This window comes from Onychostoma macrolepis, chromosome 03, assembly GCF_012432095.1.
Source record: "Onychostoma macrolepis isolate SWU-2019 chromosome 03, ASM1243209v1, whole genome shotgun sequence".
NCBI classification, from domain to species: Eukaryota; Metazoa; Chordata; class Actinopteri; order Cypriniformes; family Cyprinidae; genus Onychostoma; species Onychostoma macrolepis.
Genome location: NC_081157.1, coordinates 21,813,476 through 21,828,823, shown reverse-complemented (window position 1 = coordinate 21,828,823; position 15,348 = coordinate 21,813,476). Strand labels below are relative to the sequence as shown.

The window sequence follows — 15,348 nt, the reverse complement described above, 5'->3', positions numbered from 1 at the left end:
AAGTCAGATTTGCGATCAGCAAATGTACATTTATATAGAGAGAATGTAATCACGTTCATAATATAATTAATTAATTAAAACTGTTTTTATATTTTTTAAAGCTTAGAGTCATTTTTCCACAACCATAAAGTAGATCTTGGACATGTTCTGCATTTACTCAAAAACGACTGCAGTGCCAGAAGGACCCCTGTTGTTTTGGTTTTGTCATAGTAGTGAGTAGTTTAATTCCCGCCTGCGCAAAATTCGCAGTCTCGCGCGTGCAGAGCGAGTGCGATCTCGCGACCCTCAAATCGCTGCTGGGAAAGCGCGTTTTAGGCACTTTGCTCTTTCAGGTACTACATTAATGGTTTATTTTTTGAATGAACGTTTATTGAGACCGTTGATTAAAATAATAATTAAAATTCCACGCGGATTTAACAAATTGCGCTTCCTCGCGCATTATTTCCAGAAGCTTCTATGCAGCGCGTGCGTTAATCCCGTACACACTAATTACTGGTTATTTCCTGCACTGTTGCATTGGACAGTTCCTTTGCGTTTTTGGCGTTGAATAATTTATTAAGCCCGCGTTCTGATGGGACACGTCATGTGACGGGATAATAATAATAACAATAATAATACAGGTTTCCTTGTTTTCCAGCACATTGTTTCACTGCTTGAGTTTGGTTGGTGTTGTGGAATATGGATCCAAGGAAAGTGTCGGAGTTGAAGGCCTTTGTGCAGCTGTGCAAAGAGAATCCATCTGTGCTGCATCTGCCAGAGATGGGCTTCTTTAAGAGCTGGCTACATGGGTCAGTGCCTCGTTTGTGTTGTTTATGGTTTTGCATTCAGTATTGATTCCAAATGTTATGTTTTTCCATTTAAACAATGATAGACTATGAAGTGCGCTGTGTAATAATGTGGGTTTCTATGTCAAAGTTTAGTGTCACACCCACATCCAGCGTGACAGGTGGCTCCCAGAAAGTTCTAGCTTCATCACTTTAAAGTGAAGCACACAGATGAATAAACATCCCTGTATGACTCATATAAAATGCAAATATGTTGCTTTATTATAGAATGGGAGCAAACATACCATCACCAACAAAGAATGACAGCTCATCATGCAAGGTAGGAAAAGAAGAATTATTCAGAATTATAGAATCAGAATTATTTTACTGTCCTTATTACACAACCACTAACACATCATAACGGTCTGTAAATATCAATGATATTATATATAGTATATACAAGGTTGTATTTGTGACTATTCATTTACCATTAATGGGGAAAGAAATGCTTTCCACATGTTTCATAGATCTTGAGAGTGAATGTAAACGTAAATAGCTTGTTCACAATTAATTTCCAGGTTCCAGGAAATCAATTTTTATCTTTCCCTAAATTATGTCTATTCCATTTTATTTTATTTTGTTCTGGATTCTGTTTTATGATTTCAAACATTTTATTTATTTATTTATTTATTATTATTATTATCATTTGTCGAATTAAATTAATTTATAAAACTCTAAAAATTAAATAAATTACAAAATAATCAAATGAATACATCACATTATTTGCAACAAAGCAATTTATTTTTAATTTTTGTCAAATAAGACAAAACAGAACTGCATAAATTAAAATGTGGATGAAAAATATCTTTGTTTTATTGTTTTCAAAAAATAATATCATTGTCATTAAGAATTGCATTTTAGTATACGATGTAATATATTTCTGTCATAATTTCCTCCAGTTTTGGTGGTTTGTCGATAAGATCTTTGCATTTCAGTGTGTATTTGTGGTTTTCACTGATAAAACCGTGAAAGCTCTGAAGTGACTGTCAGTGCTTTAGATCCATGACACTGTATGTGATCTGCAACCGTTTTATGATATTTTCTAAAGATTGCCGCTGTCTGTGTTTTCAATTGTCTGTAGGGAAGCTGTCCATGTGATGGGGCCCCCAAAGCAGAGCCCGAACCCAAACCCAAACCTGCCCCACCATCTGAGAGCGAAGAGAGTGAATTAGGTATGTTGACTCTAATATCTCCTTTAATATCTTTTGTTTGCTCCTCATATGCCATCTTGATATGCCATCGCTTTGGCCTTTTTTGTGGATTGGTAATAGCTCTGAACTTTCACTAAACTTTTCGAGCTATTGCTGGCTCACAATTTCTCGCTCTATGGAATGGATGCCAACAGCGTTTGATATGAAGCTGATATCTAGGCTCTAAAACTAACCTTTAAAGACACATTAAAATATGTTTTGTAGTATCCTGGAAACTAGAGGCTGAAATCTTTTGACTGTAGAGATAAAAAGAAGCTGTTTGTGTTGTGTCTACATTTACTTCTGAAGGTAAAGAAGCTGTTTAAAGGCGCAATAGTCACTGAATAGTCACCTCATTAAAATCCGTTTACATGACAGATTTAAAGTACTGTACCATTAATATTAAAAGAAATATTATTACAATTTAAAATAAAAAAAATTGTATTGAATGTTTTAAAATGACATTTTATTCCTGTGATAACCTGAATATTCAGCATCATTGCTCCAGTCTTCAGTGTCACATGTTCAGAAATCATTCTAATGTATTGATTTGCTGCTCAAGAAACTATTATTATCTATGTTGTAACAGTTGTGCTTTTTAATATTTTTATGGAAACCATTACAGCATTTGTTGCATCATAAATGTCTTTACTGTCAAATAAAAATAAAGCATTCTAGCGGAATAAAAGTGTTAATTTTAAAAAGACGCGTAGTAACTGCTGTAGTGTATACAGTGCCGTGAAAAGGTTCTTGCCCCCTTCCTGTTTTTTTTTTTTGCATATTTGTCACACTTTCAGTGTCAAAGATTCAGATCATCAAACAAATTTTTATATTACACAAAGATAACGCAAGTAAATACAAAATGCAGTTTTAAATGATGATTTAATTTATTAAGTGAAAAAAGCTGTCCAAACCTACCTGGCCCTACATGAAAAATGAATCGCCCCCTCCTATTAAATCATGAAAGAACTGTGATTAACCACATTATTTTAGAAAGCTGAGTTAAATTTCACTAGCCAAACCCAGGCCTGATTACTGCCAGACCTGTTGAATCAAGAAATCACTTAAATAGAACCTGTCTGAAGCATGTTTAAAGAGCAACACATCATTCTGTGATCTTAAGAAATTCATAAACAGATGAGAAACAAAATAGTTTACATGTATCAGTCTGGAAAGGGTTATAAAGCCATTTCTAAGGCTTTGGGACTCCAGCAAACCATGGTCAGAGCCATTATCCACAAATGGAGAAAACTTGTAACAGTGGTGAACCTTCCCAGGAGTGACCGGCCTACCAAAATTACTCCAAGAGCACAAAGACGACTCATCCAGGAGGTCATAAAGAACCCAGAACAACATCTAAAGAACTGCAGGCCTCACTTGCCTCAATTAAGGTCAGTGTTCATGATTCAACAATAAGAAAGAGACTGGGCAAAAACAGCATCCATGGGAGAGTTTCAAGGCAAAAGCCATCGCTGACCAAAAAGAACACAAAGGCTTGTCTCACATTTGCCAAAAAATATCTTGATTATCCCCAAGACTTTTGGGCAAATATTCTGTGGACTGATGCGACAAAAGTTGAACTTTTTGGAAGGTGTGTGTCCCGTTACATCTGGCGTAAAACCAACACCGCATTTCATAAAAATACCAACAGTCAAACATGGTGGTGGTAGTGTGATGCTCTGAGGCTGCTTTGCAGCTTCAGAACCTGGATGACTTGCCATAATTGATGGAACCATGAATTCTGCTCTCTATCAGAAAATCCTGAAGGAGAATGTCCGGCCATCAGTTTGTGACCTCAAGCTCAAGCGCACTTGGGTTATGCAGCAGGACAATGATCCCAAACACAGCAGCAAGTCTGAATGTCTCAAGAAAAACAAAATGAAGGTTTTGGAGTGGCCAAGTCAAAGTCTGGACTTAAATCCAATTGAAATGCTGTGGCATGACCTTAAACAGTCCATTCTTGCTTGAAAACCCTGCAATGTGGCCGAATTAAAACATTCTACAAGAGTGGGCCGAAATTCCTCCACAGCGCTGTAACAGACTCATTGCCAGTTATCGCAAACGCTTGATTGCAGTTGTTGCTGCAAAGGGTGGCACAACCAGTTATTAGGTTTAGGGGGCAAGCACTTTTTCATGTAGGGCCAGGCAGGTTTGGACAAAGCTTTTCCCTTAATGAATGAAATCATCATTTAAAAACTGCATTTTGTATTTAATCGGGTTATCTTTGTGTAATATTGCAATTTGTTTGATAATCTGAATCTTTTAAGTGTGACAAATATGCAAAAAAAATAAAATAAAAAACAGGAAGGGGGCAAAAACCTTTTCACGGCACTGCATATTTTTATGTTGCAATCCCTAAAAATACTACAAACTTACTGGCCAGTAAAGCTTTACCCTGCACAGTCAATTTCTAATCTCATTTGGTGCTTGATGAGATTTGTCATTTGCAAATGTCTCTTTGGAGAATATGCACTTATTTTGTAACAACAGTTTCTAATGCTTACGCTGCTATGTGAACTTTTCTTCAGAAATTGACAATGAAGGAGTGATTGAGCCTGACACAGATGATCCTCAGGAGATGGGTGATTATGAGAACCTGGAGGTAAACGCACAGGAAATATCGTGAAAAATCTGAAATATCCATAATCCTTTGAGATAAGAGTTTATTGTACTATAAAAGCATACTGCAATTTGCAGAACTCAAGCTTTCTCCTCAGTCTAAAAAGACCACTGATTGAAGCTAAAGGCTGGAATACATTACACAAATTTTAAAGCACTAGGTATCATACACTGGCCGACTTTGTAAGTAGTTACGCAAGAAAGACTGTGCATCATACACTAAACAACTGAGGATTGTACACTATCAGACTTTTAAGCTTTCCAGCTCAAAATATCACATGTTTGATCTTGAGTGAATAGAATGGACTGGATGTAGTCTGTGACCATCATACACTACACGATTTTCTATGCAGTCTTTTATCTCAAATCTGGGCAAATGTCATGTAGTGTATTGTAGCCTTAAGCTGCTAAAACGTTCCAAGCATATAGATTCTTCTTATTTCCGCAATTTAAAAAAAAAAGTTAATTAGAGGGTTAGGTTTAACAAAGTTAATGTGCATGATTTTAGTTATTATGCACAAAATATTTTAACAGGTAACTGTAGTCTTACTAAGTCTGATTACATAAATGCATCGTGATTATTGGTGGGTTTCCACTCAAAAGATGCAACAGATATTACCACAGTTTTTGAGAGAAACCACAGCAAATTCAGTCATTTATTCTCAGGTCACAGATGAGATGATGGACCAGGCCAATGAGAAGAAGACTGAGGCTATTGAAGCGTTAGGAGACGGTGAGCTGCCTCTTATTTGAAATTATGAAATCAGTAATAATGTAATCATAGTTTATATTTCCTTAGTTGTGGTCATAATTCATAATAAAACAACTGGGTTCAACCAAACCTTTCAGGTGACCTACAGAAAGCTGTAGACCTCTTCACAGAGGCCATCAAACTCAACCCGAAACTGGCCATTCTGTATGCCAAAAGAGCCAGGTATCATCCAATCCCTGCTTTGGTTTTTAGCGACCTGGTTCGATTGGCTCTTGATTAACTCTGTCTGTTTGTGTCTTTCAGTGTATTTGTGAAAATGCAGAAGCCCAATGCTGCCATCAGAGACTGTGACCGAGCCATCAGCATCAACCCAGACTCAGCCCAGCCTTATAAGTGGAGGGGGAAGGCACACAAGTAACAGACTACAGCTAGATTTTGATGGAAGAGGTTTGATTTCTGCCTTGACACATCAGTGCTTTGCTGCTGATAAAGATCTCTCGTTCTGACAGGTTGCTCGGACACTGGGAGGAGGCCGCTCGAGATTTGGCGATGGCCTGTAAGCTGGACTATGATGAAGAGGCCAGTGCCATGCTAAAAGATGTCCAACCAAAGGTATCTGTGCAGAAATCTGAACTGGTCTAATTATTTTTTGGGAGAACCGTTGTGTTAATTTGCCATCCAGGGAGAATTCTCTTGAATGATGTAATATAATTGAATAATATAGTAATGATTTAAATTTTAAGCTTATTTAATTACTTATATTTTACAAACATACAAAAGTGTTTTTTTTTTTTTTTAAATATCATGAATTTTTCGTTAACTATACTTTCTGTTTAAAGGGGTGGTTGACTGTTTTTTTTTTAGGCTTGATTGTGTTTTAGGGGGTGCAGTCTAACATGTGTTAATGCTTCATTTTTAAAAAACGCTTTATTATAATTTACCTTTATTTCACAACGCTCTGTCCCTTCTCCTCTAAACGCTGATCATTTCCTGGTTTTATGAAGCCCCTCCCTCAGAAATACGCAATGGGCTCAGATTGGTTAGCTGGTCCAGTGTGTTGTGATTGCCTAAACCACCTCTAGTGCACATCTAAACGTCCCGCCCCTCAGATCAGCGGCATGTGCTCCAGTTGTATTGTAAACAATGGCGTCGTCTATATTGCTTATCAATTTGAGCCCGATTGAGATGCAGAGGATATTAGTGATATTAGTATGTTTTTGGTTTGTTGTCTCATACTTTTAGATACGCTGTTATTTGTAAATGCTACTGCTTCTGTTAGCTTCTAGTATACGGTTTTATCCTGAATAAAGCTTTAATACAGTTCAGCAACCGCACACATGTCCATGTTTAACGCTTGTCATAGCTGTGTGAAAATAAGTGTATAAATGGAACATTTCATTGTTGGAGAGAGAGATGCACAGCAGGGCGATGCGAGGAACCGTATTAAGAACCGCTGCTTTAGAACATTGATTTTGAAACTTGTGAATCCATTAGAATCGTTAGAAAACAGAATCGCGATTCATATAAGAATAGATTTTTACGTGCACCCCTAGTTTTCTCTTCCTTTTCTCTAAAGCAGTGCAGCATGGCCTCGCCCCCTTTGCTGCATGTTACCGGAGGCGGGGTTTATCTGGGTTCGTGACGTAACGGACCCGGGAAGTAGTTCGTTGTAGTCCCTTACCAGTCGTTTTTGTAGGCATTAAAATGCCAGAATTTTAAAAGACGATATCTCTGTTTGCATTGAACTTTCAGCGCCACAACTTTGCAGATATTGTTTATGCTCAAACAGCAACATTACACACTAACTAACGTTAAAAAAGTGAAATCGCAATCAACCACCCCTTTAATGTCAAATTATTTGGCATTTTTAAAAGATTTCCTGAACTCGATTTTAATACAGTTATGATGGACTACATGGTTTTTATTATATAATTTCTTTGTATCATATGATTTATATCAATAATATATAAATTTTTTGTTATAAGTTTTCTTGTCACATGACAACAAAATGCCCTCCCTTATGTATTGACCCTGATTATAAGATGACCCCCTTTTCAAGATGTACCTTTTGGAAAAGGCTTTTTGAAAACAAAATCTTGTTTTATTAAGAAGAAGAAAAAGATGTCATCAATTATTTTCATATTGCATATTTTTTGCCTGTTTTTGTTTTGAATGTATGGTAAATACTGGTAAAATGTACCAACAATCACATTTAAAAATATACACTTTTTGATATAGCATAAAAATAACAGGTAGCCAATATGAATTATATAACATTTAGGCTATCCATCTCATCACTAGAAGTGAAATCTTATTGTAGTCTTCAAATCTGGGTTCTGTCTTACGTTTTAAAATCACTTGCAGAGGAAGTTTGGTCCCATCAGGCTAACATGACAGTCACGACTCTGCCGCTGTAAGCTTTTCTTTTTATTTTGTTTCACTTGCGATGTTCTAACATTACAACACGCATTACATTACTTCTTGGCACACTCGTATTATGCGTATTTGGCGCCACCTTTTGTTGTGGGTGTATTATTGACACATCAGTGCTTCTCGAAGTCTGGATCCGGACCCGGAGGGAATTCAATCCGGACCCGCCTCCATTACGTATTTCAAAAGCACTAATTATATTTCCTACTTTGATAAACGCATGTTAAACTTGTAAATCATTTGTTTAGGGGTTTTTTTATGTCTTTTTGGAGACGGTCCGAAATGAAAGCGAAGGCGAGATATTGAAACTTTTCTTTTATGACATTTGTTGTCATAATATTATTATTTTTGTTATCACTTAGATGGCCGTTTTTGACTTATGGCCATTTGACTTACAGCAGTGTCCAGTGTTTCACATACATTGATTTATTTGTGGCGGCCCGAATAAACTGTGCACTGCATGTTCAAAATTAAAATGCAGCACGGATGTTTTTATATGAATGTATCTTTGAAAAGAACCGACCGTCTTCAGAAAAGATTTGATGTTATTTTCATTTCATCTCTCCTGTAATGCCTGATAAAGTAGCATTTGTGAGGGACAACACTTATTTGATTACAGCCGTTACCGAAGAAAACCGCTATATCTCCCGCTCCAACAGCACCTCCTGCTGGCAGAGAATGAATTTGTATTTGCAAGTCTGGGAAACACTGGTGTCTGTCAGCAAACATAAACAAAAAGCATGCTTCAGAACTGTTTTGAGAAGGTGCTTAAGTTTTGAGCCATGTATTATTACTATGAATTTGGCTACTACTATGACTATTACCATCTTGTGCCCTGCAATAATAATTTACTCAAACTCTCTTTTATGAGATAAAGGAGAAAAAAAGAAAATCGGCCCAAAAAAATCAGCATCTAATATCGGCCATTGGCTGCCCTGATTTCTAAATATCGGCATCGACCAGAGAAAAACCCTAATCGGTCGACCTCTATTGCTGACACTTAAATTAATTGTTTTGCCACTTTTGCACTTGTTATTAATGTATTTTGAATGCAAAGGGCACTTAATTTTTTAAAAGACTTAGTGTTTATTTTTTATGCATGTTATGTACTGTATGTTTTGTAATAACCAATTGTTCCGGTCCAGACCTTTGACACTGATGAAAATTCAGATTTGGACCTTTGAATGTAGACTTTGAGAACCCCTGGTCTAGACCCTGAATATAAGACAACCGCATTTTTTCAGATGTATTTCCAAGAAAAAAAACATTGTCTTATATTCGGGTCAATACAGTATGTTTTACCATAATTTAATGATATTGAATTCCAGTTTTAATGTTTTTTTTTTTATATATATATATATAAAATAATACATCTGGGGTCTCATTTATGAACGTTGCATATGCACAAAATGGGCATAGAAATATGCGTACAGAATATTCCACGCACATATCGGGAATTATAAAAAATGTATTTGATGTAAATGTATGAACATTCTAGACCATGCGCACAAACTTTTTCCTAGAGTGAGAAAAGTAATGAAGCAAACAACAAATTTAAACTGTTTTAATGTCGATGTACACATTTACATTAAATATTCCACTCTCATTAATGGAGATGAGCACTGAAATTAGGCTACAAGTCATTACGCTGAAGTTAAACCAAAATTATATGAATTTAGACATATTTGTAGTGGATGCGCATGATCACTTTTCCTCTGGCATACTTTGTTTTAATGACAGCGAGGAGTGCTATAGGTGCACAATAATTCATCTTTAAATTAAACTGTAGATCTCATGTTGAGAATATTTTAGTGATCAATTATGCGCACTTACTTCGATATTATAGTGGACACTGCTGGATTCGGTGGTGGAACGGTCCATTGTGCGGTTTGAATAGGTCCAATGATAATAGCTTGATAATAGCCACTAAAATTAGCTAAAAGATGTTCACCTTATCAGCAAAACTGCATAAATTTAATTTGATTTTGAAATGTTTAAAACAATTGAAATACTATTTGGCCAGTGTTAAAGAATGAGATCATTCTAAAATATTTATCTGATAACTATTTTAAACAGCTTTTTATAGTTATTTTGATATATTTATTCTAAAACATAACAAGGATACTGGATGATTTTTAGCAGTAAAAATTAATGTGACACAAATGGCATTTATAGTTAGTATCTATGGGAAGTCGTGGCCTAATGGTTAGAGAGTCGGACTTGTAACCTAAAGGTTGCGAGTTCGAGTCTCAGGTCCGACAGGAATTGTAGGTGGGGAGAGTGAATGTACAGCGCTCTCTTAATACCACGACTTGAGCCCTTGAGCAAGGCACTGAACCCCCAATGGCTGCCCACTGCTCTGTGTGTGTGTGTGTGTGTGTTCATTGCTGTGTGTGCACTTTGGATGGGTTAATTGCACAGTCTTCCCCTGACAGGGATTTATAAATCTGAAAAATTTTGTGCGTACGCAAAATCTAGCTTTTGTTCGTATGTACACTTTTAGGATGAAATCTACTGAGAGTTTTATAAATGAGACCCCTGGACACAAAATTATTTTTCAAATTAGCATATTACTGTTGGTTACATCACTGACCCAAGTACACCACTATTAAAAGTTTGGGGTTGATAAGATATTTTAATGCTTTTGAAAGAAGAATCTTGAGCTCACCAAGGCTACATATATTTGATAAAAATTAGTGCTGTCAAACGATTAATCGCTTCCAGAATAAAAGAATGTAAATATTTAAAAATATATACTGTGTGTGTATTTATATATACATAATACATCTACACAGTACACGCACATTATGTAAACAAAACTTTTTATTTTGGATGCGATTTAATCATTTGACAGCACTCATAAAAATAGATTAAAACTATTTTAGGTTTTAAAACTGTTTTCTATTTGATTATTTTAGAATGTAGTTTATTCTTGTGAAACTATGATTTTTCAGGATTCTTTGATATATATATATATATATATATATATATATATATATATATATATATATATATATATATATATATATATATATATATATTTTTTTTTTTTTTTTTGTCCACAAAAATAAAATCTTGTTGACCTCAATTTTAAACAGTAGAGTATATTCAAAATTTAAGATTAACAGTAGCATTTGAATGCTAGTGAATGATTGAAAATCACTAGTAATGTGATGCAAAATAATGCTTATGTAACCTTGAGTACATTTGTTGAAAACATCAAAAGCAAAGTGAGTGTGCCGAAACTTCAATGTGTCTCATGTGATCCCACCTCTCCCTCGCAGGCCAACAGAATCATTGAGCATCGGCGCAAATATGAACGCAAGCGTGACGAACAAGAGATCAAAGCACGGCAAGAACGAGTGAAGAAGGCGAGGGAGGAGCACGAGAAAGCACAGAGGGTAAGAAATCTGTTGATTTGCATCAAGCCACTGAATCAGAATTGTCTGCAGTCAGTCCTGTTAATGTCCCTCTGTGTGTGCAGGAAGAGGAAGCCAGACAACAGGCTGGAGGGGCACGTGGAGGATTCCCAGGTATCTACTATTAAACTGTTTATGTATATATAATAAGCCATACTGACTTATAAAACAAAATAGGAATAGGAAAAATGAAAGTTAACTCATGATTTACTCACCTTCAAGCCATACTGCATGTATATGACTTTCTTCTTTCAGATGAATACAATCAGAGTTATATTAAAAAAATATCCTGGCTTTTCCAAGCTTTAAAAAGGCAATGAATGGGGGTCGAGATTTTGAAGTTAAATAAAGTGCATAAATCAATCATAAAAAGTGCTCCACATGGCTCCGAGGGGTTAATAAAGGCCTCCTGACGTGAAACAATGCGTTTGTATAAGAAAAATATCCATATTTAAAACTTTTTAACCCGTAACCTCTGTCTTCCGCTAACTGTTTCACACATGTTCACGAGAGAGTGGCGATTCTGCAGATAACGTAGGGTGTAGGCGTAGCGTAAGCTCCGGTGTGAAGTGACGAGCGCAGAAGCACAGAGGTCACAAATTAGAAGTATAGAACAATATCAGAGGATTTCAATGTAAGCCAAGAGTAGACAGGTTTTCCTTGTAAACTTGAAAATAAAAACTTGGTTCTTACGAGACTAGCATATTCTCTCTGTAGCTTACGCTACGTCATACGTCATCCGCTCCGATTGTTTTCGTCATATACACCTAAGAATGGCTTGAGGGTGAGTAAATCATGGGCTAATTTTCATTTTTGGGTGAACTATGCCTTCAAGAGAGATTACTGCTATTAGTAATTGGTGTTAATATTTGCTGTGATCCTTCAGGAGGTGCTGGTTTCCCAGGTGGAGCTCCTCCGTTTGGAATGCCTGGACTTAATGAGCTATTCAATGACCCAGAGGTTCTCATGGCCATGCAGGTAAATTTAACCACATACTGCTAAGCACAATGACGGTGCATTTACACAACTGGATAGACTACAGTCTAAAGTTAAGGAAGGTCTGTAATTACCAGGGAATTTATAAATTGTATTGTCCAGGACCAAAGAAGTTATCTCTATCAATACAGTTTTTGAAAATCATGGAACGGTCGATAGTGATTATACATTTTTCTTGTTAAGCTCAGCTGTGAAATATTTGATTGGCTAGGTATTGATCTTATGTAGAGAAAAGGCTATCGTGATATCCAGTTTATGATAGAATCATACATTTATGTTGGTCTTTCCAATAATTTGGTCAAAGCAGTTCAGAATCAGTTCTGATTCATTATGAATTCGTTAGAATGATTCATTGGTATCAGTCTCTATTTTAATCATTTTTAGAAGTCTTATGACAAACAGCTGGGAAGATGATGGAAATTCATTGTTCAAAGAGTATGGGAAACCTTTATAAATGGTTCTCAACAAATTTGATGATTCTTAGTTCACAAATGCTTCACTAAACATAATGATGAATAAACAATTACACATCCATCCAAAAGTTTGGAATTGGTAAGATTTTTAAAATGTTTTGAAAGAAGTTAAGTAATATTACAATCTAAAATAACTTTTCTATTTGAATATATTTTAAAATCTAAATTATTTCTGTGATGTAAAGCTGAATTTTCAGCATCTTTACTCCAGTCTTCAGTGTCCTTCAGAAATCATTCTAATATGCTGATTTGCTGCTCAAGATCATTTCTGATCTTGATCAATGTTGAAAACAGTTTTTGATAGGGCTGTCAAAATTAACGCATTAAAGCAAATTAATTTTAACGGCACTAATTTTGTTAACACGTGATTAACGCAGCACAAATTTCCCGTTTGACCCGTGGCCTAGCCCTTAGTTGGAGAAATGGAGATGCACAGTGTTGCCAACTAGATTTAGCGACTTATTGTTTGTTTGTTTGTTTTTAAAAGCACATCTAGCTATTCTTGGACAAACCTTTAAGCTAATTTCTGAGACTCTCCGGTACTGCCGCACAAGCACGAGGTCTTGCTTTCTCTCACTCTCTTTCTCTCTCTCTCTGTGCGTCTGCTCTTTTCAGTGAGCGGCTGAGAGGAGCAGCGCTTTCAGTTAAAACAGATATATGTTGCTTCTCTAATTTGACACTAGTATAGCCGAAATCGCAGCACAGCTATTGTCTTTCTTATGTGTGGCCTATTTGATTTTATCAGACGACAGCTCGATTATAAATCAGGGTTTTTGTGCAGATTAACATCTTGGAAGGGAGAGCTGGTTATGTAGTCTTAATGGGTTGCGTTTCAGTCACTATTTCATATTCATTCCGTTGTCTGACAACAGAAACAGTAAAATATATCAATGAAAACCGTTTTATTGAGAATTTAGCTGCATCAGAATACAGTCTGTGGGCACAGAGAGACAAACAAATGTAATATTAAATAATAAATGTACAGCATGTCGTGTGAAAATGTAAAGGCTTTAGTAAATTGCTCAGTGCAAAGAAATGTTCTTTTTTTCATGTGTCTAATAGACATGAACAAGTTCTTTGAAAAACATCTATGACCTTTGAAACAGGTCTAGTCTTCATGCTCTGTTGAGTATGATTTTACTAATAAGCATACATTTGCATAAAGCATCCATATTTGTCCATGCCCATGTTGATTAGAGTATTAAAAACTTAAAAAGTATTCATTTAAGGTACATTTAGAACAGATAAAAATGTGCGATTAAGTTCCGATTAATCACGAGTTAATCGCGTTAAAAAAAATTAATCGACTGACAGCCCTAGTTTTTGATTAATACATTTCAAAAGAACAAATAGAATATTTCAAATATAATTTATTATTTTTTTTATGTAAATGTTTTTACTGTCACTTTTGATCAATTTAATGTGTCCTTGCTGAAAAAGTATTAATCTCTTAACAAATTGAAATTGTTAATCGTTTTTACTGTAGTTCTTACTTTGAGTTACTTGGTTCAGTTAATAATTGTATAGTATCGAACCATGTTCATAAATGTCTATAATAAACTTTCCTGTATCTGACATTCCTGAGCATCTCAGTTGCCTGTAATATTTACATAATAGTAAATCCTTTTATGCATTCTCATTTTCCAGGACCCAGAGGTAATGGCAGCATTCCAGGATGTGGCGCAGAACCCCGCTAACATCTCCAAGTACCAGAGCAACCCCAAAATCATGGCCCTGATCAACAAACTCAGCTCCAAGTTTGGCGGCCAGCAGCCCTAAAAAGGGCCGAAAGAGTTCATGTCCAGTTCCAATACTCTGCATAGCTTTTTCTCACTGGGTTTCTTGCCATAAATTACAGACAGCATTTAGCTTATGAGCCACTAGAGATACTGATTTTAGACGAGTCTGTGCTGATGAAAGATGAAGAAACTATGAAAGAGTATCGGAACAAGACCAGAGATGTGAGATGAGAGATGTGGCACTTTTTTGGGGGGTGGGGGGATTTGCTTGAGTGACGCATGAAATAAGAATAGAGTTTATTCCTTCAACGTTTTGTTGGGGACAAACTATATTGTGGGCTTCACTGATGCTGACACATTTAACACTTACTATCCTGGTCTCTTCTCCAGAATATCAGGGGGTTTGGATTTGAGAGCCTAATCTAGCCGACAGTTGCTGCATTGACAAACTGGATTTAACAAACGTGTCCATTCAGCAGCCAATCATTCCAGGGATTTAGTCTAATTATAATCAACTTCATCCATTCAGTATGCTATATAGCTTATGTTTGTGGTCTTATCCAGCGGGATCCGGATCAAAACGGGGTCTAGACTATATTTATACATATGAATACATATTCCCTGTCCAAAGCAATTAGTCAATCACTTCCTGTTTAGATTTCATGGGTGTTTCTTTTAAAGGTTTTTGATTCATGTTTTTGTTCTTTAGTCCTTTTTTATTTTGCTCTCCTCACCCTCAGTCTAACCTAACATTGTTTCTCATAAATGCAAAAAAAGTGAAAATTCAATCTTTCTTATTGTGACATTTGCATCTTGTATGGATTTCATGACTTAATTCAATAAACATTTTGGTTGTTGCAAATATAAGACATGTTTTGTTTTTTTTACAGACTTGAAATTTTATTTTACTTAAAGAGATAGTTCACCCAAAAATGAATTCTGTCAT

General features: G+C 35.8%; 1 protein-coding gene across 1 annotated transcript; it reads left to right on the top strand.

Annotated features, from left to right (window-relative positions):
- Window positions 1-190: 190 nt before the first annotated feature.
- On the top strand, window positions 191-15,269 carry st13 (ST13 Hsp70 interacting protein). Its single transcript, XM_058771038.1, has 13 exons — window positions 191-332; window positions 638-788; window positions 1,053-1,104; window positions 1,906-1,996; window positions 4,543-4,616; window positions 5,300-5,366; window positions 5,483-5,567; window positions 5,649-5,759; window positions 5,855-5,957; window positions 11,060-11,176; window positions 11,260-11,308; window positions 12,081-12,172; window positions 14,311-15,269. The coding sequence occupies exons 2-13, from the start codon at window positions 679-681 to the stop codon at window positions 14,440-14,442; spliced, it is 1,083 nt and encodes a 360-aa protein (XP_058627021.1). The 5' UTR covers window positions 191-332; window positions 638-678; the 3' UTR covers window positions 14,443-15,269.
- Window positions 15,270-15,348: the final 79 nt, after the last annotated feature.